The sequence below is a fragment of the Brachyistius frenatus genome, unplaced genomic scaffold (genome assembly GCF_029030835.1).
Source record: "Brachyistius frenatus isolate BFR_SWC_R1_liver_20210118 unplaced genomic scaffold, ASM2903083v1 Contig_30, whole genome shotgun sequence".
In the NCBI taxonomy this organism is placed as follows: domain Eukaryota; kingdom Metazoa; phylum Chordata; class Actinopteri; family Embiotocidae; genus Brachyistius; species Brachyistius frenatus.
This window is the reverse complement of record NW_027210629.1, coordinates 3,451,297-3,478,435: the sequence shown is the minus strand read 5'-3', so window position 1 is coordinate 3,478,435 and position 27,139 is coordinate 3,451,297. Positions and strand designations below refer to the sequence as shown.

At 40.3% G+C, this 27,139-nt stretch overlaps 2 protein-coding genes across 4 annotated transcripts; one reads left to right on the top strand and one right to left on the bottom strand.

Annotated features, from left to right (window-relative positions):
* The first annotated feature begins 1,395 nt into the window (after positions 1-1,395).
* On the top strand, positions 1,396-4,941 carry selenop (selenoprotein P). 3 transcript variants are annotated; one of them, XM_069699571.1, is made up of 5 exons: positions 1,396-1,490; positions 2,038-2,273; positions 2,649-2,861; positions 2,955-3,072; positions 3,195-4,941. In XM_069699571.1, the coding sequence occupies exons 2-5, from the start codon at positions 2,071-2,073 to the stop codon at positions 3,876-3,878; spliced, it is 1,218 nt and encodes a 405-aa protein (XP_069555672.1). In that variant the 5' UTR covers positions 1,396-1,490; positions 2,038-2,070; the 3' UTR covers positions 3,879-4,941. The 3 variants fall into 3 exon arrangements, with proteins under 3 accessions (XP_069555672.1, XP_069555671.1, XP_069555673.1); XM_069699570.1 differs by having other exon boundaries at positions 1,398-1,490; positions 2,035-2,273; XM_069699572.1 differs by having other exon boundaries at positions 1,398-1,490; positions 2,035-2,273; positions 3,195-3,860.
* Positions 4,942-6,915: 1,974 nt separating this feature from the next.
* On the bottom strand, positions 6,916-25,994 carry ghra (growth hormone receptor a). Its single transcript, XM_069699584.1, has 10 exons — positions 25,810-25,994; positions 25,588-25,709; positions 16,003-16,132; positions 15,691-15,860; positions 14,554-14,732; positions 13,790-13,943; positions 13,554-13,644; positions 13,307-13,376; positions 12,012-12,238; positions 6,916-11,912 (listed from the first exon to the last, which is right to left on the bottom strand). Exons 1-10 carry the CDS (start codon positions 25,866-25,868, stop codon positions 11,162-11,164), a joined length of 1,953 nt encoding a protein of 650 aa, XP_069555685.1. The 5' UTR covers positions 25,869-25,994; the 3' UTR covers positions 6,916-11,161.
* Positions 25,995-27,139: the final 1,145 nt, after the last annotated feature.

The following is a 27,139-nucleotide window of genomic DNA, read 5'->3' as shown; positions in this document are numbered from 1 at the left end:
TCACGCTCTCGTTCACACCTAAGGGCAATTTGTAGAACAACCAATTAACTTGAGGTGCATGTTTTTGGATGGTGGGACGAATCCGGAGTACCCGGAGAGAACCCACAAAGGTACAGGGAGAACATGGAAACTCCACACAGAAAGGTCCAGGCCCAGATTCAAACCCGGAACCTTTTTGCTGTGATGCGACAATGCTAACCACTGCAACACTGTGCCGCCATTGTGTGAACATGCAAAAGTAAACTGGTAGAGATTTACAGGGGGTGGAACAGTGCAAGAATACCATTAAAAACACAGCAGTTCAACAACATTGCAAACATAGCCTAATATAAGTCACCATGGAGATTAACAAATACTTTGTGAATACACTTGCAACAACAAAATGCAAATGTGACTGCATTGCTGTTGTATGTTCGGAAAATGACTAAGTCTACCCCTTCCATCACCTTATATTCACTAGTTTGTGTGTTTAAGGCCTTAAAATGTCTTTGTTTAACCACAATCTGAGATTTGCTTGCCTAGTTCAAACCACACTGACGTTTGACTACTACAATCTCATAACAACCCTCTCACCACTCCCACTGGAGGCAGTGGCAAGTAGTAACAGGCAGACAAGTTCACCTGGCTGGCTATACTCTGAGGCTGTTTACAGCTATTTTATAGAATTGTACTTCTGATGTAACATAGACAACTCTTATTGTCCATTAATGCTGTATAATTGAACCCTAATCTAAAACTGGGCAACAATTCTTGTCAGGAATGAAATGTGTGTCTGAATAAAACTGTGAAGCAGCTTCAGCAGATAAGTTGTTTTCAAGTATTGTATCTCAATAAGCTTTTTTTGATTCTTTATTAATGTTATCCTACTTCTACTGTTGTTGTTTTCTAAATTGTAGGATTCATAGGATTGCTTTGTACTTGTGCATACTGCACAAGCTTTTCCCAGCAGTGTTTGCTGGGACATTGCAGAAACATGCTGGACACTGATCAGAGTCCCACCCTCTGTCCTTTTTCACTTCCCCTCCCTGTGCAGAAAGTAATAAACAGGAATGCACAATGTTTTTCTGTTATTGTAGATTCATCAACACACCTAATATAATAAACTTTACATGTAAAAGCAATCAACTTGATTTTTACAAGGCAAAAGCATATACATTGTAGTATCTCAAGAATTGTTATAAAATAAAAGCAACTTTTTCTGCTCGCACCATTTCCCTGTAGGAATTTGTCCAACTGCCAGTTGCTATGAAACTTTTTCCAATTAAAAATGCCTGTCAACAGGGGATTTCATGCTCTGTGACTTCTTTTTAACTTGCAAAAAGTGAGGCATCAGCATAGAGCTGTGGCTGAACTTTGTCCTGGTTCCAGACAGTTGAAAAACAACAGGCAGAGTATAAAAGGGGGAGCAGAGGAGGAAGAGACTTGTTTTCGTTCAGGGAACTGCAGCAAAGCAGAGCTGAAACAAGGGAGAGTAACCTTTTAACCAAAAGGTAAGGATTTATTTCTCTATTTGGAGTTGTTAAGATTTAGCAAATACTCATGAGGCAACATTTAACAGCTATGATACATAAAAGAACAATGATGTCAGATATTTTCCAGAACAGGGGGCTGTTTGACAAATGCAAATATTTTCATTATGCATGCAGTGAATCAGTTAATTCAACTTTAATCAGCCTCTGATCTATATTAATAAACCTTTTTGCTTGCATGTAGTAAGACACTGCAGTAATTTAAGACATTTTGCTTTTGACATTGAAGCCCATAACTATATGCTTTTTGTTTTTATTGTCTGTGGATATCAGTTAGCTTAAGTTGACATAGAAACAACATGAACACAAGAACTTCAAATAAACTGCTTTGTTCAGTGTTGTAGTTGCTTGGTTTCCCATTATGTAGGCTAATGTAGCCGAGTTTAAGGTGTAACCAGAGCAATATTCAGGACAGCTTCTAAAAATGATAACCCCTCTCTGATCTTTTGTTCAATTGTGTCAACCCCCCCTCCCACCCTCATCCTGTTCCTCTCTGTGTGTTTAGCAGAAAGTCTCTGGACAGTGAGGAGGCACCACAGAGATGTGGGCACGCCTCAGTCTGCTCCTCACTCTCTGCCAGCTCCACAGGGGCGTGGCAGAGAGTGACGGGGGTGGGCCTCGCTGTCAGCCGCCTCCTGCCTGGAAGATAGGGGAGGTGGAGCCCATGAAGGAGTCAATGGGTCGGGTGACGGTGGTGGCCCTCCTACAGGCCAGCTGACTGTTCTGTTTGGTGCAGGCTTCCAGGTTTGTGTCCATCTCACAGTGCACTTCCATCCATTTTTAGAAAAAATAGAACTACAGGACATTGCATCAAACTAGGAGTCCTGAATCCGGGGCAAAGTACAAGCTACCCAGCAGGTGTTGCAAGATTATATTTGATTTTTTTTTTTTTTTTTTGTGTCAGTTAAACGTTATGACCCATTATTCAAGGCTTGCCGAGCTGGCAGCAGGCTCAGAGTAGTACTTCTTATACAACTATTTCAAAGTTCACTGTCCAGAGAGAGCATCAAGTTCTGGTTTGTGAAGCAGACATTACAGGAAAATACTTAGACCAAGTTTGTTACTTTGAAACTAACTGATTTCTAAACTCATTCTCTCTGTTGTCCCTCATCTGAGCAGAATGGATAGCCTGCGCCAGAACTTGGAGGGTCAGGGTCTGAAGGATGTGGCCTACATGGTCATCAACCACCAGGGGGCGCAAGCACAACGCCTGCACAGCATGTTGGTACAGAGACTTTCAGAGAACATCACACTCTACAAACAGGATGAGCAGCAGTCTGACGTGTGGCAGACACTGAGTGGAGAGAAAGATGACTTTCTCATTTATGACAGGTTTGCTACATTTTGCAGGAGAAATCCAGAGCACATGCTTTTTTCCCCCCCTGCCATGTATACTGATATGCTTTTCTGTTCATTTGCCATCAGGTGTGGCCGTCTCACCCACCACATTTCACTTCCATACTCCATCATTGGACAGGGCCATATTGAGGGTACAATCAAAGATACATACTGCAAACGCATATGTGGAGAGTGCACATATGAGGTATGAACCACACATCACGCAAATAGAGATGAATTTAAGCATATGTTTTAGCAACTCATTTAATAAAAGATGAGCTCATTCACAGAAATATATTTTTTCACTCTGTTTCCATTCTTCAACAGAGTGCTGAGACCCCAGAGGAGTGCAAAGGGAATGCAGATGCAATGCCCGATGCAGATGGTACCCCGGCTGTAGAGGATGACATAAGACACGGTCACCATCATGGGCATCACCATGGTCATGGCCTGGGTCACCGAGGAGATAATCATGGTTTTCACCCCCGTGGCCATGGCCACGGCCACAACCATGGAAACCATGACTCTGATCATGGACAAAGTCAGCAAGGTGTTGGGTCACAGGGGCATGATCAAGACGCTGGGACGTCTCAAACTCAGCATCGTCTTAATTTAGGCCAGGTTCAGCAAGCAGTCTACACACATCAGATGTCACAGGAGGCCCATGGAGCCACTGTTAGGCCTTGAGCCCCAAAGAAAGTGAGGTGAAAGCCAAAGCACAGCTGACAGTGGACAGCAGGCTCTGACAATGAAGCTTCTCCTAAGGCCAGCTGATGCTGACACTGACGCAGGCTGTTTGTCGATGCAGGAAGTGAGGAGCCGGTCGGTCTCTGACACTGTGATGAGGCGCTGCCCGCCTCCTGACAGTGACACGGACTGATAGGCGACGTAGCCGATGATGTTAGGGAGACCTGACAGTGACGCTCGCCTCCTGCTGCCTGACAGCAGCCTGCGCCAGTCCAATGAGCCTGACCCCCAGGTGTTGTGAGCTGAGGATGAGAGCAGCTGTAAGCTGGTATTGATATCAGCATCACATTAACACCAGCAACACTGGGGCCAAGAGCTCTTTTTACCAACAAGTATTACCCTGGGAGAGGAGGGTAGGGGAGGGGGGGGCAATCCTGACAGCAGGGATGTGAGATAGATGAACAGGAGGAGTTGGATATCACACAGATAAAGATAACATAAGGTAACGAATATGAGATGATTCACCTGTCTCACCGTGTCTGTCAGTGGGTTGCTCTCATCCTGTCCCGGATGGTTGTCATGCTCAGAAACGGCCTCCTCCATTTTGTTCTTTCCATACCTTAATGAAAACAGGCGCACAAACTATGCTCTAGTGGCGTCTGTATGATGTCTGGCAGGAGAGAAAGGAGATGGTCATTTAAAAACATGATAAACACTTCAAACATTTTAAAGTTCAGAAGGAAAAATGAAACCAAATTGGCAAATATAAAAAAAGGAAAAAAAGAATTTTAGGAAGAGTAAGATTACCAGAAATTTTTAGAAGAAAGTTGTATTCAATGCCACCTTTTTGTCTGGGGGAACCCAGAAACTGGCCCATTACCTTAGAAGAAAGTCCTAAAGAACATATACAACAAACCATCAAGAGTTTTAACCAGTGATGTGTTTGTCAGTAGGGCATGCTATTGCTCACCGTTCTTGGCACATATACCAACAGAAACTATCGTGAATTACTTTCTTTTTGTTTTGCACTTGTTGTTCACAAGCTTTAACATATATCTGGTGTATTGTTTTTATACTTCCTAACCCCCTCCACACATTTGAAATGTTATCAAAATTCCTGTTTTTCTTTTTTCTTTGCATTTACTAAATTTGCTTTACAGGCTGCTTCTTTAAACCAAAATAGAGCAGCGTTTTATTGTTTAGGAAGAGGTGAAAGGGAAATGAGAGCGAAGCAATGTATGACTGTTAATACACTTTGTGCTTAATGATGCTTTCTGCGGGAAGACGGCAGTCACCCTGAAAACCTGATGTCTGCACAGAGCTGTATTGTGTTAAGGTTGTCAAACATGGAAACTGGATGTTGAATAAAGATGGTTGATTTACTTTTTTTTTTAGTTTTGTGTGTGTTTATTGTCAAAATAAAACATACAAGTTGACAGTGGAATGTGTATTTAAACATGTGAATGTTCCCAAAATCTGCTGCGTAATAAAAATTGTGGGTCTGTGATGGATTATGTCTGTAGGAATATCTTTTTGCTGGTATTTGGCAACTATCCCACACATGCTTTGAGGTTCAACACACGTGACTTCAGCAAAGCAGAGGGATCATATTACTCACAACACAGTGTCCTATACAGAGTTATCTACTCCCTATAAATAAAACTGTTATACCTGAAAATATTTTGGAGATTTACACGAAAGGTTCAATGCCCGGTGTTTGCCAGCAGATGGCGATGAAAGTATATGAAACACCGCCACACTCTCAACACCTAACTGATGAGTGTACTGATTGAGCTTGTCCTCCTTATTGATCTAATACAGGCTTTAGCACATTTGTTGAATGAGCTTTAAACAGAGTGCCTCTACAATTTCAAATCATTAACTAAAATCACTTTTTTTTTTTTTTTTAATGCAGATGAATGACTACCTCAGCAGTCTTTTTCTATTTTCTTGTCACATAGGCACAAACTTGTAATATTTAAATATGTAATTTGCATGCACAGGAGCAATACATACATCAGAGGCTCAGCACCAGCTTGAAATATTTGAAGTAGTAGTCTATAGAGGATGAAAATGTACTAATCATTTCAGAGAATGATTTGCATCCCATTTGCACAGTAGTGGTTTTACATATTTGGTTCTTCAACTATATAGCTGACTTGCGACATATGCATACGCATATTGATGATGCACTTCTTGTTACATCTCTTTTTTGTATTGATTGTACTTATGATGCACAGCAGAACAAGAGGAAACTAACAAAATTGCCTTTATTTTATAAAAAAACAAAAAAACTATCACAGTTTTTTTTGGTGTGGTGTTGTTTGTCTTTTTATTTGTATTAGAATAGAATGGCACTGGATGCAAGTAGCATTAACAAATCGACACGAGTCTCATCTTCAATGCTAACACGATAATGGTGTCAATTGAAATTGTCCTTAAGACTCAAAGTGCAACACCCCCGTCTGTTATTTAGCTGAATTGCCTGCTGGACGGTGTCTGAAAAGGTCAACAAGCAACCGGAGGTAATAAATGAGGCCAAGATGGACGCTTGTGTGGGCGTAATTGGGCTGGAGATCCAATACAGGGGAACAGTGACTTATGGGTAATTACCTGCAATGTCCTGAGACAAAGGGCTGTGAGTGGCTGACTCTCTGATTCAATCAGCCCCACACAGAGCAGTGCAGTACACAGCCTCTGTCTTAATTGTCCGATGTGCTTTCCTCTCGATGCACAACTGTTTCTGCAGCCGTTTCCTCTCCACTTATTTCAGCAGCAGCGGAGAGGGAATCGCACACTTGTGAACTCATTCACACAAAGTTCCTCTGTGTTGCTCACAAACAAGTATGCATTTTCCACCCTGCAACCATCGCGCATACAGTTCATTCATGCAACTCCCATTTTCCTTTTTCTCAGACACCGACGAACGCACACAGATCTGTTTGAATTTAAACTCCACAGCGCGCTGTATCTTCTCTTCATCATCATCCTATTTCTGTTACTGAGTGCTGATCTAAGCTGACCTGCTCATTTTAATGGCACAGTTGGCAGTGTGTTAAGGAGGTCTTATAGAGTTTTTTGAGTTGCAGTTTAAATGGAATCTATAATAACGTGCAGTTGTACATTATCTGTAGTCAGTAACATGACCTTGCTGTGTAGCCTAATTTGTTAAGTTTATTTTTGATTCCCAACACTAACATTAGATTAGTTGAAAATTAAATAATGGGTCCAATTTGCAGTGTATAAACTGGGGGAAGTGTTAAGATTCATTGAAACCCAAGAAGATGCTCTTGTAGCACCACTAATAGACACGGTCCTTAAAATGTTTTGTTTCATTTTTGAAGACAACATAAGACAAAAATAATGCCACAAGATGCTGCATATTTATTATGTAACTTGTTGATAGATTACTGATCACACATACAACACCAGAAAGGCTCAATTGGTAAGAGAACAATATGAAATCATCAAAGATCAACACAGCTCTTGGCCCTGAGTGAAACAGCAGCCAACAGACAACAGACAGTGGCTCCAAAGACAGGGGGAGTCAGAAAATAAGATTGTGGCACAAAAGTATGTAGTTGTATTAATTAATGAAACCAAACTGAAACGGTTTTTTTTTTTTTTTACACCGGAGACTGCAATGCAGATGTTTCCAATGTTGGCCTGTAGAGTATTTCTAGTTTTATGAGTCTAGATGACACATGGCAGAGAACATATTACTCATACTACTCCATCCACATTTTTTTAGGGGCTCTAAGCAGAGAAATAGATAACACATGGAAAGAAATACAGAGGAGCCACTGGAAAAAAAAACAAACAGACTGCTGTACTCAAGTCAAGAATTCAACTATTTCCTTAACAAGCTGAAAAATGTGTTTGATAAAGAATCACAACCAGCACAAATTCCAGTGACATTACTGCCAGACAGAGGCTGCAGGTCAAATCGCATCATTATATAATACTGAAAAGCCAAAATGCACTTTTCAATAATGAAAAGCTGAAATCACATAGAAGGAGAAAAGTAAGCGTGTAGAGTTATCGTATAACTATTTCACTCTACCTATATTTTTATATGACTTTATAAAAGATCTATCTGCTTTATCTATCGATAAATCGTATAGCAAACATCTTATACTCCATTACAGTACATTATTCTCGCAATCCGTTAGTGTAAAATACGTTCTATAAAACAAACTTTGTTGAAAAAAAATGAAGCTTATTGATATCAAAGGTTCCACACTGTCTGATTATTGTGCCGACTAGAAAACATAATGCTGTTTTATAGTAACAAGTAATTCACACACTTGATTTAGTCTGAGATATAAAATCTGAATACCATTAAACATCAGTTATGCATGTACAAAGTGCTTCCTCTAAAGTGTCTAACATTTATAAGCTCAAAATAACACTTGTGTTTTGTTTTTTTTCCCACTACATTGTGAATGAGCTCATTGTGAACTGGCAAAAAAACACAAAGACTCAATGTAGTAGTAAACATCTGTACAATAAGCTTGAAGAAAAAAAAAAAGAAGCACCTCCCAATTTATCACTGTCAACTTTAAGAATACTTTCAAAGATTTAGCTTAGTTTGTTTTTTAACAACTTTTTCTCATTATTATAATTGCATTGCATATTGCAGTTTGCACACATTCACAATCACCTTGGCACAATTGAAATTGAATCTCAGGGATTTTTCCACCATCTGACCTTCCTTCATCTACATGCACAGAAACTTTTGTGGATCTTTGGATGGGTGGGAACACTGAAAGGCTTTAAGGGCAAAACAGTCCTGTTGTAATGCTACTGATACCTGAACAAATAACCAAACAATTTCACACAAACCATTTTCAGATATCAGTCTCATGCTATTTGCAAAGCAGAAAACATTTACGATTGTTCACCACACAGTGATCGTTGCACCCTCTCGACTGACCCCTTCCCATCAGGAAAAACACATGTACCGAGCAGCAATATATTGTGACTAGTAACATTAAGGACACGAAAATATATACTTGTAATTTTACAGCACGAGTAAATATATTAAGACATTTCAGCAACAGCATTGACTTGCTGGTATCATCCGAACACGGCAGTGACAACAGAACACTTGAGTTTTTTTTTTCAAAGACAAAAAGAAGAAAAATGGCACATAATTCATCGGATTCACATTTTAAAAAACTGTCATATTATGGCTCTTGCTTTGTCTCTCTTCGCTATAGGATTGTCTGATACAAAAGACCTATTCTGCATGGGTTATTAGTGTACTTATCTCAAGGATGAATCCAACACAACATAATACAAAAACTGTATGCATTTCCTTTGCACAGCCTATTTTTTTTTTTTTTTTTTTTTTTATGGTGAAAAAAAAGCTCATTTTGAGGCTGCCTTCATGTTATACAATAACAATGCCGCTAAGTCATTCATGGACTTGTCGAAATGAAATTCATTGTGTTGCATCACAAAACCATGCATATAGGACAACAACTATACGTTTTTGTTGAGACATCTTATCATACACAGTATGCTATGTTGTCGTGTTTGTGGCAGGCACGTTGTCAAGTCTTTATGGTAGAATCGGTAGGATGAAAAGACATTAGGAAGCTAAAACCTGCAAAAAAGGTTTCTTCTGCTGTCCTTGTACTCGCATAGCTCATTAAAAAAAAAAACCTACACGGTCAATGAATTAAAGATAAGCTTTTACTAGAAGCTAATGTGGCTAAATAATTGATTAAGCAACAGATTCTGCCTAAATAATGCCCTAAATTTGGTTATTCTAAGAAAACTATGGAGACATAGTAACCAGGGATAGGTGTCTAATTACACACCGATTGCCTAATATAACTGACTCAGCTTTTTTTGGAGGGGAAAAATACTAACATCTATGTACCCGTCTATTTGTAGCTCTGTCAGACCAGAAATCGGAGCTCATTGTCTTTCAGTACTGACCCTGACAAAACATTTCGGTTTTGAAAATTGTGGTCAGTTTTATGAGCACAGTCGGAAACATGCAAATTATGGTTGAGTGCTTAACAATTTTCACCTCATAATTTTTATGACTATGTCAGGAAAGTAAAATCTAAAATCGAATTAAGGCAAATTATTTTTTATGTTTTGTGTGTGTATATGCACGCATACATGTTATGAATGAATGAATCAGATTTACACTAATTAATCTATACATAGCAGTACTTGTCTGTACATAGCAATGTATAAATGCACAAATTACACAAGTACTGTACCATAACACAGAAAGAACAAGAAGCCAATAACACAATCATAGGCAGAGGTTGTTACCAGTGTACTTGGCAGATAATAAGTGTTAGCTAATTACATCTATTACATACTTTCACAGTCTTTCAACTTTTTCCAGTTGCTGTCCCTGCAATAACAATACAATGTGAGAAAAATATAACTCCCAAGTGAAAAGCTTGATCATTAGGGTTTCAGTTTCTAGACTAGATAATGAGTGAGTGCTGAGACTTGGCTGCTGCTAGAAGATGTAATGGAACATCTGGCTCTGAATTGCTAGGTAGGTGTGTGTGTGTGTGTGTGTGTGTGTGTGAGTGAGTGTGTGTCCCTTTCCCGCTGCTAAATACCTATATCAACGCGCCCTAGAGCTAGGCACTTGGTGGTGCTCTGTGTTTGTACAGCATGGCTCCCAGTTGTGAGTGAATCCTTCCTCATACTGCAAGAGTATTGTAACAGTGTTCAAGTCCAAACACAATGAAAATAAATGGTTAAAAGGAGCATTCCACACTGGGACATGAATGATTATGCTTTAGATTCTCTTTTATCTGTCTCTTCTACTTAAGTTAGTAATTTCCTTCATTTCCCAGACTACCTTTTAACATTCCTTAAGGATAAAAAGATATAATAGTCAGAATATATGCAGCAACTTTTCTGACTTTGCTTTATAGTTGGTATTTGTTGCCCTGACTACTCGTGTCTGTGTGTGTACATTTAGTTTTTAAAGCATTTATTCTATTAAACTTGTAGCTATAGAGCTTAGATATCATCTAAGTTTGGCAATTTATGAAAATATGAACATCTTACATTTAGACAAACTAAAGCCAGGAATGCAAGGTAAAACTGCATAGCTGTGTTTAACTGTGTTAGGCTGGGTTTTCTTGTATAAAAATATGTCTCTAATGAAGTACTAAATAGCTTACTTGTCTTCTCAACATCAATCATGCGCTGACATCATGCTGTATGCTGTAAGATTAAGACTTCAACAATGTCATTGCTCTTATTAGCCAGAGATGAAATGCGATATAAGGCAGTTCAGCACTCAAGTGATGCTTTTATGACTCATTACAATCACACATAGATGCATGGATGTCGACAAACAGAGCAAACATTTGGTTTGTGACGTCGACTTCTGGCTGCCTCTGCATCACATTAATTGATTTAGCGGATGCAAAACTGTATAGATTGCAGTTTTTCACATCTCCTTTTAAGCACCCTCTGGAAACAGACACCTGTACTCGCTCAGCCACCCTGTGTGCTCCAAGTTATTTGGTTTCCAGCAGGAATCAGGAAGGGCGACTGCAGGGGACTTCCTGGTCAATCAGCCTTGTACATAAAGGTCAGATGGCACCGTCATTTCACGGTGAGATGTTCCCTAGCAAGTCCGGGGTAATGTACCCCACGGGCATAGGGGCCTTGAGAAGGGGCTGTGGCAGGCAGGGAGGGGGAGACTGGCGGGGAGGAGGGTTGAGGAGCAGACTATGATGACTGTCCAACTCCTGTACCACTGTGTAGTCTGCAACCGGAGCAAAGAACTGGGACTGGGGAGAGTCAGGAAGAATATAAGGGGATTGATTGTCCACTGTTGTGGCCGCAGGTTTGGTCTCCACTGGCTGAGGGTGTATGGTTTGGTACCCCTCGCCAGGTATGGGAGAGCTGGGGGGAGTGCTGATCTGCCGGAGGTGGCTCTCTGCTGTGTAGCCATTTCCCTCTTGTTCCACCACTAGCAGCTGAATTTGCAGCTCGTTTTGCTTCTGTTCTGCCTTACTGTCTTCACTCTCTTTTCCCTTCTTTTGCTCCTTTGTGGCCGAGGTGTTCTCCTGGATCCTGAGCTGCTGGCCTGGAGACAGCACCACACTCCCAGAGGGCATCACATTGCTAACCTGAGCATAGAAGTCTGTGTTGACCCAAGTCTGGGGGCCTCCATTCTGGGTTTGGACGAGGGGCCTTTCACCTCTCTCCAAGGCTGGGGTTCTTTCTACAGCATCGAGGGAGGCTTCTTCGTCCTCGGGTTGGCCCGGTAGAAGGGTGGCCATCAGCATTAGGGTGTCCTGTACAGGCAGGTCTGGGTCGTAACAGCTGGCCTGACCTGAGTCGTCATCAGGGAAGCTGGAGGAAAAGGAAAGATGAAAAGAAAGGGGAAGATATTTACTGTGACAGTAATTGTAACGTGAAAATAAGGCCTTCAAATGAGAATCTTTACCCTACCTGATAACGTTGGAGCAACCCATGTTCATGAGGTGGCTGACAGGTTGGGGCAGACCCAGTAGCCTCTGGGTGTCTGAACCCCGGTTATCCTCCTTCTCTCCACTGTCTGTATCCACCTCGATGAACTCCACCCATGGCTCGTCTTGGTAGAAGTCTGGTGCATAACTGGGTAGGCCACCCATACCTCCACCACTCAGGATGAAATTCAACTCGTCCAGCTTCCCCTTCTGCAAATGCACACATTTTTACATAAGAGTCTGTGACAATTAGGATGCAGAAAATCATGTAAAAAAAAAAAAAAGTCTTATCTTTTCCTCCACAGAACATTATGACTTGTGGGTTGGTGTGTAAATATTTAGAAGTATTAGCTGCAAACCCAACGCACTTTGTGTTTCACCTTTATCTAATTATGAAATAGCAACGTTATTGTTTTCTGATGTTCAAGTATCAGGTTGTTTTGTTAGGCTCTTAAGTGCAAACTGCATCATCTATACACCCACAACACAATGCTGAACCTCTTCATGTCTTATTACCCTTCAGTGCTCCTCCTGTCTTTGTCTACTTTGTATTTAGGGATGTTTTTGTTTTGTATTTACGTTGTATTTGATAGTTGACACAGATGATGAACAGGCAGTGATTGAGAAAGGAACAGTGGGTGGTGTCATGATTACAGGACCTAATGTGTCTCAGCCAAATGAGCTACATGTACATACAGGGGTCTGTTTTTGATCAAAATACTTAAAAACATGGTTACGTAATACTTTATATAATCACTTTACTGAATAAACAAAGCACAATTTGTGTTGTCTGCTGTGAACAATTCATGTTTACAATTTAACTCTTCTTTATATACAATTCAATATTCCTTTGAATAGAATGTATGTAGAATCAAATTGGCACTGTGTTTGAGAGAGAGAAAAATATGATTACAATAAAAGAGTTTGTTTTATAATATAAGCAAAATTTCAAAAAAATTGTTATGTGGACTGAATTAAGACTGGGAGATGTACAAAACGGGACATTTACATTTGCAAAATAAACTTGTCAGTTCTCTGGTGGATAAACCTTTTCAGGGTGACACTGTTTTGAATTACCTCAAACCTACATATCTTTGGCATCTTTAGTACCACAACTTGTCGTACCTATCATCCACCAATAAGAATACACCTATGATGACACAGCTAAAATCAGACATGCTAATGTATTGCTGGGATCTAGTATGTATAGTAAGTACTGCATGTTAAAATAAGGAAACTCGTAGACAAGAGAGAGCAACAGCACAGATATAAATGTACCTTTAACAGGTCTGAATCGATGCCTTTGATTTTAGGTGCAGGAACAGGAGGCAACAGCACCATCATTAATCTGCAATGGCAGGAGAACAGTGATGCAGATAATGTGATCACAGTTGTTAGAACACGTGTGTGTGGCACGGCCGATGAGGTTCTGCTGCTGATTAATATCTCACTGCTGCATGTGTCCAGTGTTTTTGACACCACTGAGTTACATGCACGAAAGCCAGAAGAGAGGGACTGTTCCTACCTGTGCTGCTGAGAGATGACTATCAGCATGATGAGTATGAGGATTCCCACAATCCCAAAAATAAGAACCAGAGTAAGCGGGACAGTAGACTCTAAAAACAAAAACAGAAACCGTTAATCCTCATCATTGTCACAACAATGTTGTAGGTTGTTCAAATTTGGGGCAGGCTAATTAAATGTATTTATTGCATCTCACCAATATAATCATGCACTGCCTGAGCCCCTCTACTATCTTACCTTTGCTAGGAATCTCAGTCACTTGAATGAAGATGGAGTCACTGAACTCGCCAAACTTAGTGAAGGCCTGCATCCTGCAGCGGATGTGTACCTCATACTCTTTTCCTATGTGCAGACCATAGATTGTCTGCTGAGTGTGCGGCTGCATGTCCAACTGAAAGTGGCAGAATTACAAAAAGGACAATAGAAAATGAGATGTTGCTGTGTTTTCATTGATCAGCCAATGATGCGGGTATCCTGACAGAAAGATCTACTAAACCAACACTGAAGCCGGCTAAAGCGAAACAGGGTGTCGAGAGGTCCGTGTTTATTTTTGTACTGTATATATGACCTTTGCCTAGGTAACATTATTGAGGTATTTCAGATACACTGGATAGAGCACATGCTGTGGTTTCTGAGGCTGTATTTGTCAGGCTGGCAGGACCCGGCGGTGATGAATATGAGCCTGTACAAGGTCCCCTGGCTTCTGACCTACAGATCCCGCCCTTCACTTCCTCCAGAGAGGCTGTGTTTTCTCAGAGGACCTTGCTCTGGCTTCCACAGCCTTGCCAACAAAGCTACACAGCATTTTAGCCACAAGAGTTCACAGGGGAGGGGAAGGGAAGGGAAGGGAAGGGAAGGGAAACGCAACACCCTGCCTCTATGACCTACCTACATTTAACTTTTAAGAGGGTGCAGGAGTGTTTTCATTTGTGAGCTTATGCATGTGCAACGAGCCATTTTGTGGAGGAGGGAGACTTAGAAAGTTAAGAAAAACAACTCACTGCTTCCCAGTTTGTGGTATTTCTCTCTCGGTACTGGATCTCATACTCAATGCGAATCCAGCCTGCCCTGACGTCTGCAGAGGGTGGGGGCTCCCAGTTGACCATGACATCATAACTTAGCCCAGAGGGACTTATATTCAGCAGGGTCCAGTTCAGAGACACAGGCGGGTCAGGACGTACTGTCAGGAAAAAGGCAAACACTATATGAACAGAGAGGAAAAGTCACGATGTGTAAAAATGGTGTATATCCAAATTAGATGATAAAGTATCTGGTGTACAGTGTTGATATTTTGGGAGATTGGGGCAAGGAAAACGGAGGAAAACTCAACAAGTGTCAATCACAAGTGTCAAAAAATCTGCTTGGTTGAATCAATAGGCTTGGAATATGTAATGGCAAGACTTTCTTGGGTACAATTAGACTTTGGCCCGATGATGGCACTAGAGATACAGCCAAGCGGGTGATCAAAAACACTCAGACTAATCATCTAAGGACTATCAATATCCACAGAAAACTTCCCGCAGATGCAGCAAGTAGATGTGGAGATATACAGACCAAACAAACAACAATCATGTCCTTCATCTACTTCAGGTTCAAGTCAACATCCAAATGTTATCTATGAAAAATGCTGATGATCAATTTCTACACATGATAAGAACAAAAGTGTTTTTTTTTTTTCATGGAAGAGACATCAGTCAACATATGACATTGCCATGTGACATTATGTATGTATCTGCATCCTCTACTGTCTTGGTTTGATAAAGAATGTCAGACATCAAAACATTTACTATGTAAACACTGTGTATCTGACACTTGCTATGATATCGACAAGCGTTTGACATTTGCTGGTTTAGCTGACAGGCAAAAAGCGACTATAATTTCCCAGAAACCTCCTGCTAAAGTAATCCATCACACTAGCTATACCCATTTTTCTGCTGTCTCACAGTATGATCAATTATGTCTGGCTGAATTTGTAAAGCAATTTGTAAAAATCCTTGATTATCAGACTTGCAACTTCTAAATGTGGAGGAAAATTGTGCGAGTACATGTTTCACAATGTCAGGTTCACATGAAATGTGATGTAGTTCACTAGACGTACTGTAAAAATCAGGATAGATGCACAAATCTTGTCTACTAACCAATATTCTCCACAGTGAAACAGTCATCTTCATTTAAATAGGTGATGTTGTTTTGGCTGCGAAGCTGCATGCAGTAGGGGATCCAAACAGATGTGTGGTTTACATCAAAGAAGCACTCCCTATTTGAATGGATATACTCAGGACACTCCTTCCAGTCACTGGTGGGAGAGCTGAATGAGTAGAACAATGGAAAATAGCAAAGAAAGAAATTCTTGTCACGTGAAAGTTTGTTTTTAATAGGACTCACACATGCACACAAAACATGGTGCTCAAAATGCTCCACAAGCCAGACCATGTGGGGATGACACTCACTCTTTCTTAAGGTAGAAGACTCTGAGGGCTCCGGGGGAGGACAGGTTGTGGAAAGTGCCTGGACTCCACCAACAGCGGAATGTCTCCTGGTCCCTTGACACGCACTCTGTGAAATGAGGCTCGAGGGGAGCTGAAAGACAGTGGGACAAAGGTAAAGATTAGAGACGGAACAAACACAAGAACTTGGATTGCATTAGGCTGATCAATCACTTTTGTTGACATCTATGAACCCTTTGTAGGGGTTTAGATTTATCAGTGCAACAATACTGATAAAACCCAACCCCTCTTAACCACACTCCTCCTTAAACCATGACCTCTGCTTATTGTCACTTTTTCACAATAGAGCTGAGTAAGCGGGGTGCAATTAAAACCTCATGAGTGATCAAAAAGTAGTGTAATAAGAACACCTCAGGTTTAGCATTCATCCTTATAGACCAGAAATACTGTTGAGAAACTGTCCTAGTTGTGAACTTAGTATATTATTCATAATTCTGCCTCATTAACACACAATGAGCTGTTAAATACATAATTCTTCAGTAGCATGTGACAGCGTGTTGTTTGAGGTATTTCACCAACAAAAGCTTGCAGATGTGTTATTAACATATTTGCACATACACTTTATATCTTATTGGCATCATATAATTTCAGTGATGGAGGTTCCCTTCAGCATGGCTTTACAACCTTCAGATCTATCCACACATCTTTCCTGCCATCTCACCACCGCCCCACCCTGAAGTCCTGACTCAGCTCTTTCCACCTCTCCCCTGACACCCTGTCACTCTAATCCCCCCACCACCAGCTCCGGCTCATGTCGGAAACCGGTTTCTCATCCAGCGTAGAGCCCCGGAGTTTGGTGCAACCATAAATAAGCAACTGAAGGTATCATTGATTTCTGCTCTACCCCACTCGCTCCCACCTCTCTCTTCTCGCTGGCTGCATTGTAAATCACACAGGCCCAGAGCATAAACAGGCTTCAGAACACATGGCAATAAATTAAAGACAGACTAGAGCAGAACACTCTTCAGATAGTTTGAGTTTATACACAAGACAAAAATGATAGACTCACTAAATACCCCCAAACCTCACTTAAAAAGATAAAATGATATGGTAGCAGCATGTCACAAAACACACCTCCAACACGGATGCCATAGGAAAACAGAAGCCTAAACCAGGCAGGTCAGACTGCACACACTCTTCATTTATTCACGCAGAATATACACCATTACTTTGATTACTTTCTATTTAATGCCAGTGTAATGTCATAATTCACTGCATTCCTGCGCAGCTGTGCCTTTCCCACCTTCCCTCTCCTTTATCTTCAGCATACTGTTGTGGTTCCCAGAGGTTTGCTATTTCAACCAGGCCTCCCTCCCCCATCCAACAAATTCCAGCTGCCACCATCAAAGAGCTTTCTGCAAACACTGAATGCAAAGGAAGGCTTAGAACTACAGCCAGACAGGTTATACAGATTCAAGAGTCAGAAAGCCCTTTGTTCTAAGGTGTTAACATGGGTTGCATGTTTTTGGGTTCAAAAGTCTTGATGGTCAACAATTTTAAGGTCAGGCAACATTTTAGGCAACTCAGTCACACTTTTTATACATAATTATATTTCTCATACAATGTTTGCATCAATGCGTTTATCAATTTCTACTAGTAATTTAATTATTTACCTAATAAGACACACTTTTTGTATGAATTTAACCTTACAGCTGTTGTTCTTGGAGACTGAAAGTGTTCTGAAAGTTAACCACGCCATAAAGAATGTAAAGTCAAAAGTTGCAGTCGGTTTTTTTTGTTTTTTTAAACTGTTGCATTTTTTAAATGAGTTGGATGGCAGTTGAATCTAAAGTGTGTCAGAGGTAAGAAGTTGTGCAGCAATACCTGGAGAGACTCATATTCAGATTCTGTCTTTCTCCCTTATCTGTTTGACATTATGAGGCTTGACATGTAAAAAACCCTCTCTCATCATATCTTTTTCAGGGGCAAAAATATCAAAATGAATTGTTCAAGTTGTAACTAGCTCACATGGCAGGGGACAATGTTTTGACAGGTACATGTTGATTACCTTGCAGAGCCTGATAATTTTTCCGCAGGGCTGTACTTGCCATTTTCTACATGGAGTGATATATGAACATCACAGAGTTTCAGCGATGGGAAGCTAAATCCTGCCTGTACCTGCCAGCTGCTATTTAATGACCAGCAGTTGAAAGCCTTTGGCTGGAGGCAAAAAAAAAAAATGTTGTGCCCGAGTGTGTGTGCACACCCTCATCCTGGTTGTCTGTCCTTGTTAGCTGTGTGTGCAGCTGAGAGTGATAACCAGCTTCACGTCCTGTCTTCATCAGTCCATATAGAGGAGCTAGGAAACCATTTACCCACCTCGATGTCAGCTTCAGCCATTAAGGTTTAAAATCCACTAAGAGGCCTAAATAAAGCACTCTGACCCTGCACCAGCTGGCAAATAGCACTAAACGGTGTGGAGAACGGTGTGAGGCAGATTTATCAGTTACCGTATTGTGAAATGCTTGACTGTAATGAGGAGCAAAATGAGCCTATGACGTTATGAATTACCACCTTTTCCAGCTCATTTGAAGATTTAAGTTAATGCTGAGGTTGGTCTCGCTTCAAAAGGCTGCCAAAAGGAGAAAGGAGATGTGAGGGGAAACCGAGGAGGAAGAGAGGGAGACGCAGATAGCAAAAGTCAGAGGGAGTGAATGTGTAGGTTAACATGTAGCAAACTGTAAGAAAATATGAGATTGCAAAACAGACGAGTGAAAATGAAAGGCATCTTATCACATGACAGTCAAATATATTAACAGTAAATTCATTTTTAGACTCAAAATCACAGCATCAAATTCCTTTTAAGCCGCTTCAGATAAACACATCTAATTAGTTATTTTGAAACTGGTTGTGCTGGAAGTGATTCATTATCAGTTCCAGCTATCACTCAGTGCGATGTTCCTCAGGGTTCAAATCTGGGTCCGTTAGACTTCTCTCTATACTGTTTGTGCAACCCCTCGGCACAATGACTGACAGGCCCAGAATTGAAATGAGACTTAAATATATGACGGAAATACTTGATGACTTTCAATTTTGAAAAACACACAAATTTATAAATGCTAATGAAAATAAATAAATAAAAAAATCAATCTTCCAAAGCCATTGTATCTTTATATCAGAGCACATAAAAGTTATTTTTCATGATAAATATGGAGCAAAATGCTTTTGTAATAGATTTGTTTATACAGCAAGCACTTATAAGCCCCATCTGTCATGGAGAAAAATAATTTTATGAACTTAGAATTTACTGTTGCAACTCGCAGTATTTCATCATGTTCCAGACTGGTATTTCCCATCCAACATTGTTGATGCAATCTTACATTTGTGGCTGGTTTTCCTAAGTGTAAAGCACTTTGGCCATAAATTGGTTTATTTTTAAAACATTACATAATAAACTTGATCACCTATCACTTCGGAACTGCATGCCCATTTTAAGGGGCAAGGACTTATGCAACCATAAAACAACGCAAAAAGCACATATGCAAACAGATAGGACGCACACACAATTTTGAGTGTCTCTTCATTGAACTGTTAGTGCAAAATTTATTTGATAGCCTTTTGCTTTAAGAGAACACACACATGTGGTGGACAGTTGAACCTGCTGTCCCCATCACTTCACTTCCATAACTCATATTCTGCTCTTGACTGGCTGCGAAAAAACCCAATTACATTTCACTCATAGCAGAATTGCCGTTTCGAGTTTCAATTTAACACAAACAGGAGGACTGAAATATAAAAGTTAACCTTTTTTAAGGGTAACGCTATAGCATATAGTCGTAATTTGACATTATTTCAGTACAACTATTGTGTGTTTGTAGCTGCTAGTTTTTTTTTTTGTAAATCCATATTCGCTTTATTTTGTTCAGCGCCAACTTTTGACAGCCACTGCTGCACTCATGCCTGACCCTCTTTTGCAGTATGATTGGTCTGTGGTCTGTGAGTGTGAGTGTGTGTGTGTGTGTGTGTGTGTGTGTGTGTGTTTCTGTTAACCAGATGGAGAAGCTGGCAGGACACAGTGACACCGTGCTAAGAAAACTGCCTGACAGTCTGTACAGGCCAAGCCCTTCATTGTATTCCTGCACCACAGGCTATACATACATGCGCATGCGTACACGCATCCACCCGTGTACACACACACACACACACACACACACACACACACACACACACACACACACACACACACACACACACACACACACACACACACACACACACACACACACACACACACACACACCACACACACAGTGTGTGTGCAGCAGAGAGTGTGATTTGTGACATTCGTCTTCCACAATGAGAAAAAGACAATGAGCTGGGAATTTCATTTATATCACATTCAAACTTTTCCACACTTCTTCCTAATTTATACATATGCATCTAATTTTTGGAGGCAAAGGGAGTTAAAACCTTTAAAACTGAGCTTAATAGTGCACGTTAAATATTGAGTTAGGAGGCCATGTGGCATTTGACAGGCGCCAGAAAGGGGCAAGAAGTGTGCCAGAAGATAGGGGGAGAAAGGTGAGACTGCAACAAGATACAAACAAGGGTATGTAAACAGGTGATATAAATAACTGCCAACATGCACACGCAGTTTGACACGTAGGTGCACATACGCACACAAATACATATGCACGAAACTTACACCTTCAAAACAAAAACCGACAAAGAATATCAAAGTGCCATTGTTCGATTCCTTGAATGCGTCCTGCTTTTCCTCCCAGTAACACAACAGGACATATGGCTTTTCTTCTCTTAAAGTTTGGGACTTCTGGATGACAAGTTCTCGCTTCATCTGAGCCGCATGATTCCCAACCATGTTCATAGCTTTGAAGTCTCACAGACACAGTCTGGTGTGTTTAACTATGCAGTGACCCAGTCAGCTTATTCTAGTCCCAGGCATTTATTAGCTTGAACTAATGATGTTAATCTCCTCTAATGCCATTACAGCCAGGGACTTGGCTTAGTTATGTCATATTATGTCCAAATATGAGTGAAAATATATGAACAGGGTTGTCTGGCTTACAGCATGGACACACACCTGGACATTTTGTCTCCTTACCATTCTCCCTTTTTTACTTTGGGATGGGCTTATTCCACTCTGCACTTTAGCAGAGTGTCAGATGTTTTCACATAGCACAAAGCATTATGTTAAATTTAGCCTCTGATCACATGGCCTCACACTGAAATGCAAGATCCCCATTGCTATAAGTTACACTCCAACTCAAAACAACTCTCCATTAATTAAGTAATGTCGTCCACACCGAGTTCTTCCACAAAACTGAAATCCTGACATCATTTCTAAGCCAGCTGCTACTCAATAATCGTATACTGTTAATTGTGATTAACATTACATGAAAGATTGTTGGCATGCAAAAAGCATCGATATGTTTTTCTGTGATTGTTTTTCCCTTTATACTTCCTTGTTTCTGGGATGGTTTTTAACAGTATTAAAGTTTTTGCTGCAGCATTTTAGTGGATGCATTCTTTGAAAACGTATATGAAATGAATGGTGGTTTCACTAATGCAAGAAAAAATTATAACATAAATTATAATATATATATAAATGTATAATATTAGGCTCATTAGGCTTTAGGAAAAGGCTACACTGGCTTTTTTCAAATTTGTCACATGCAAGTGTGATTCTCAGGTCCTTTCACTTATGAAAGTTCCATTTTAAATGTTTCCAAGTTCTTCTAGGGTACCACTAATTCAGCATTGCTGCTTGTAAAACGTTCTTTTTCAACTCACAGTTGTTAAACTAAGGATATGTTTTTTATATGCAGATTTTTTTTTCTGTTGAATCCTTCCGTTATGCTTCATCTTCAGTAGGCATTTCTGTCCTCTGCTTTTTAAGTTTCAAACTTTGTGTTTAACATAAGGCACCATATCCTACACAAGTCCCCAACCTCTCTGCTCACACCCACTGCTCGTCTTTGAACCAGATGTAACTGTAGATTGTGTGTACAAGCCAGGCAGACCAAACCTCTGTACGGTTACCACTGGTTACCACCTCTGTGGCCAAGAACACATCCTCGCTTCAGCCAGATCAATTTATGTGCTTAAGGAGTGAGTCCTCCCGACACACACAGACACACTCAAGGAAGGTACGAAGGGAGAGAAAAAAGAAAGCGTGTGTGTGTGTGTGTGTGTGTGTGTGTGTGTGTGTGTGTGTGTGTGTGCGCGAGGACAGTTCGAGTCAAACGAGTACTGCTTATAATCACTCTGGTAAGCCTTTAACTATATAGGAGCATCTCCAAATGTCTACTCTTGGCTTGTTCTGTGGCTGGTCTGACAACAGACATAAAAATACTGCAGACACAGGATTCCAGGAAGGCTCTTTTAGGGTCACAAAAAGAACTACAAAATGGTTTTAAACAAACCCGGAAGCACAATGTTGAGGGTTACTCACCTTCTCAAGAAAACTGCATTATTTCCACAATGTGTGTCTGAGCAAATGGATGGTGTGTAAAAGGCCAAATGTAACAGTTTAAGTTTAAATCCAAGTGGAGAAAGTAGGTGTCAGGACTGGAGGTTTGTACATTAGTGAGCTTTGAGAAAGCCACAGGCGGTGTGTGTTTGCTCATGCTATCGTTGGCTGCTCTGTGTTTACAGATGTTTTAACGTTTGTTGAGGAAGAGCAGGGCTACATTACCACAGTGCTCACTGGAAAGCGTTTTATAGTTTGAAGGAGGTGGTCCGGCAAAGAATGTTTGATGGTTTGACCTCTTGTCTGAGAGTTATCAGTAACGTGATGTAAATCCACAGAGATAAAGACATTTGCAACAGCTTGGAAGTGATGCAGATGTTGTATTTTCACATGGTATCACATGGCTGTCAGGATACTGATACTGATTCTAAGATGCGAGTCTCAGCGACACCAAACCAAACATCAAAACCTCTTTCCCTCGTTCCTCTCCTCCTCCCTTCCCTTCACAAGCTACTTTGAAAACCAGGACTGAGACTTACAGGAATAACCAAGAATTTTGATTATGTTTCCGAAGGCAAATTAGAGTGAGAAAAATTCCAATTAGAATTCCAGCATGGCCCTTCACCATGATCACTTAATCCAAATGGTAATGTTTACAGGCTGTTTACACAGATCAACTGCAGGCCGGGGTTTAACGGGTTCGAAAGACAAACCGGGCTGATTCACAAACAAAATGGCACACTGCATTGGCACCAAAATAATTTTCTCTTAGAAAATTGATTTCTACACTAAAAATGAGCTTAGGAGAAAGAACAATATGTTCACAGCACATGATAGCTGATCCAATGCTTTCAAACTTCTTTGCCACTTGGACCCACTGAGTTGTTTATTTTCCACATAACTCGACTTAGGGGCGACCCACTAGCTGAGTTGGTTGTGGCGCAAATGCCCTGAGCAGCAAGTCAACAGTCGATTGCCAGACCTTTGCTGCATGACATTTAAAAAAAAAAAAAAAAAAAAAAAAAAAAAGGTTTGGCATTGTTATTAACCAAATCTTGCATTCCAGAAATCTTCTGATTGCATAAATAGACCATAATCAGCAAAACCAAGAAAAACAAATTCTTTGGATCCAAGTGTGACTCTACAACAGTCATCAGCCAACACATATTATTATTATTGGCAACCCCAAAAGCATCCCAAAAAAACATTAGAATCAAGAATCACTGTGTGGAATTGTTCGTAACTTTGCAGAAGACGAGATGAGTTGGCACTCTCCGATGGATTCCAGCTATATATGTCAATCTGTTTTTCACTAAACTCAAACAAAGAAAAAGAAGTACTTTTGTAAAGGCCAAACATATTTCCCTGGCATAGGATGCCATCAAAATATGGCAACATTACTGATGAATAAATGACATATTGATTGATTCCAACAATTGGTCACTCATCTGTAAAGTGTTTAGCGTGATTATATGCATTCTTTGTACACTTATACATTCTGTGCTTGAGTGCCTCATTTAGAGCACATAGCACGCAGTCCAAATTCCCCCGTGTTTCCCCAGGTAGCATGCATGCCTTCCATTCTGGCAACAGGTGCTGCAGCGGGCAGACAGGCTGGCCAGAAATGTCCTGGCGATTTCTCTGGTCTCTGTCTCAGGCTGTCTGGCTCACCTCCTAAAGGCAATGAGCAGATGCACCTAAGAATACACTTGCAGGACAGTCACTTGCCAAAATTGGAATTGAAGGACAACTTTTATTGTGTTGCCAAATGTTTTCAAAGTCATTAGGTGCATGCAAATATGATCTTCCTGTAAGTGGAGCTTAGAAAAGATTAGTCAAGTTTAAAGAGAAAAAAGAGTTACATGTTTTTGGCTGAATACATTTAATATTTTTTACTTGATGACTTAAATTTTTTTACGGATTATCACAATAGGTTTCTATCGATCACATAATGGAATAATTATAAACTGTTAATTCAAATCTTTTTGCACTGTAATCCCTACATCCAGTGTTTAAACTTTAATAGAAAAAAAAAATCATAACCTCTTTCTTTACTGTCTGAATTTGAAGGCAAGAAATGGTTTTCAGGTCAAGGTGTGCACAAGTAGATGGCTAAAATCCACAGTCCATTCATGTCTTGAACAAGGATCAAGTCGTGTCTTTTTGCAAAAAGAACCGGGTTCATGAACAATGTAGGTTTTGACCAGAAATGGCTGCTTATTCATCTTCCAGAAGTAACCCTCCTAAAATATAACCCAGGAATACAGACACTACAGCACCAAACAACAGACATCAATATCTTCCTCTGAAAAAGTAACACGTATGTTTTGACAAAGTCAACAGGAGAACTGATCCATTCTTTGGAGTTTCTGTATCTTGGCTGAGACTTCTCTCTACCATGTGCGACACTAGAACAAGTAGACTTTAAATACTCAAGAATTTTTTTGGCCAGGGTTGCAGGGTTTGACATTTTCACCCAATTCCAGTTGCAGTTGCTTCAAACAGTTCATGATTATTTTCAGCCAATTTTGTGATTGTTGATTGAGTTTTAGCATTAGTAGCAGAAATTATATGATAAAAGTTGATCTTAAAATTCTTATCTTGGCCGGCTTTTTGGCTTTAGGGATGTCAAGTGGTAAATTATACCAAAATCTGGCCTCTTTTTAATCGGCCGCATCATTCTTTCACCCACTTATTTCAAATGGTTCAGTGACAGCTGGATTAGCTGGCTGAACATCCTACATCGTCCTATCCTTGGACTTTGACAGAGAAGCCCCAGCCATATATTTACCCTCGCTCCATTGATCACTAACCTGTTTGACAAGCAAAATTAGGAAAGTGCAACATTTGCTCAAGAGCAAACCTTTCCACATGTATCTGGGCAAACAGCATTCTGCAACTGCTGTCTGACATAATACGCGATAACAAGTGTCAACAGCATGTTGCTCGCAAAACCTGAATCAACATTTGTTAATATTTGATGAGGTTCACGTGGAGAGTCTGATAAATTGTCTGGAAGAATGATTTGTCTCACATCATGTTGTATTTTTTCTTATTATTTGTCTTGACACAAAGCAGTAAAAACATCAGTAACCTACCTGATGATGTCATGTGGTCCCGGTCAATGAGAAATGCAGATCCTGGAGTGGACATCCAATCCAGGAAGGAAACAATGAGTAGGAAGAGGAGATTGGAGGAGCAGGACGAGACAGCCATGATGCTGGAGAGAGGTCAGGGGGGAGAATGAGAGAGGGACAGATACATAATGATAATAATTATCAGTTGAACTCCATGATGACCGGCCCATGTGAAAAACCAACCTCGCCCCTCTCTCTCTTTTTGTGTCTTCTCTTCTTCTTTCTCTCTGCCCTGAGACCATAAATATATTTTCAGCTGGTGTACATGAAACCCAACACGAGACAAGGCATAATCAATTATCGTGCCAGTTTTTCACTGCAGTATTTAAAAGTTGAATGTTTGAAGAATGTTTTCTGTGTGCATGTGTTTTTTGAATTTGTGTGTACTCTACAAAATACTATTTTAAATTGTTGTGCTTTATTTTTTGATGAAAACAAAATTCCAGTAACAGTGAAACTCATTTCAAATCATTACCCATGGATTTAAACATACATACCAGGCACTATATTTCCTGCATGTTCAGATGGCAGAGCAGAAAGAATAATTTGAAACATAAGCAATGAGGCACTCAAATATCAGACTAATCCAATCGTTCATTGTGGTGGCTCCTCTTGTAATCCAGTCAGTAATGCCAGTCTATTTTTCTAAAACATTACTCAAGTCCATGTGAAGAACATGTTCCGGACATCTGGTGCGCAGGTTTAATATTCACTCTCCTTTAGCTCCGTTTTTGGTCTCCATCATCTCCAGAGGGAAATGTGTCTCAGCGCGAAACGCTCCATTTTCCTTCAAGTAGGTAACTTATCTGTCTGCGTGAGGGTTTATCAGAGTTGAAAACAGCTGCTGGATTCAGAAACAATGTTGATGAGAGCGATGAGAAAAGTGTAAAATTGAAAAAACTAAATGTGCTAAAAGATGCTAAAATAGTCTATAGAGCTAATATGGCTAAATTGCATGATAATTGTCTAGAATTGTCTAGGTTAGTTTAGATTAAGTAGTTACTTTATTAATCCCCGAGGGGAAATTTTTTCGCTACAGCAGCATACAGAAGCAATAAGATAATAATAGAACAATAGGCTGGTCACTTTGAGCAACCCCCTTCATTTTAAAAGGTAGTCATTTCATCTATTGTCATTTCAAACATATTGATCAGAGCAGCTTCTTAAATAAAATAACAAGTAAAGCTGATATAACCAAGTAGTCGTCGGTGTGTCTTTAGTTGTCCATTCATGACACTCTGTAGCAACAGACAGGATTATCTACAAAGGTGTTGTGGCAAAACCTCTCACAGAGACTGCCTGTCATTCAGACCATCTATATACAACAAACATAAGATACAAATCTTGCTGGTCAATAAAATGGTTGTTGGCAGACAAGTTCTACTAGTTAAGTCTAACCCCTAAATATAGGACAAACTTTCAGTCCGCACCCGTGGCTATTTACAGCTGTGTCTCCACAACTTTGCTGTGCAGCCAACAACCCCAAACACAGAGGTTTTGTTTCTGCCCATAT

Excerpts from the sequence above, each read along its gene's own strand:
- ghra (XM_069699584.1), bottom strand. The coding sequence starts at position 25,868 with ATGGTCTCAGGGCAGAGAGAAAGAAGAAGAGAAGACACAAAAAGAGAG. Across the intron at positions 25,710-25,809 it reads AAAAGAGAGAGAGGGGCGAG|CATCATGGCTGTCTCGTCCT; the intron begins GTTGGTTTTTCA and ends ACCTCTCTCCAG. Across the intron at positions 13,377-13,553 it reads GTCATCTCTCAGCAGCACAG|ATTAATGATGGTGCTGTTGC; the intron begins GTAGGAACAGTC and ends CTGCCATTGCAG.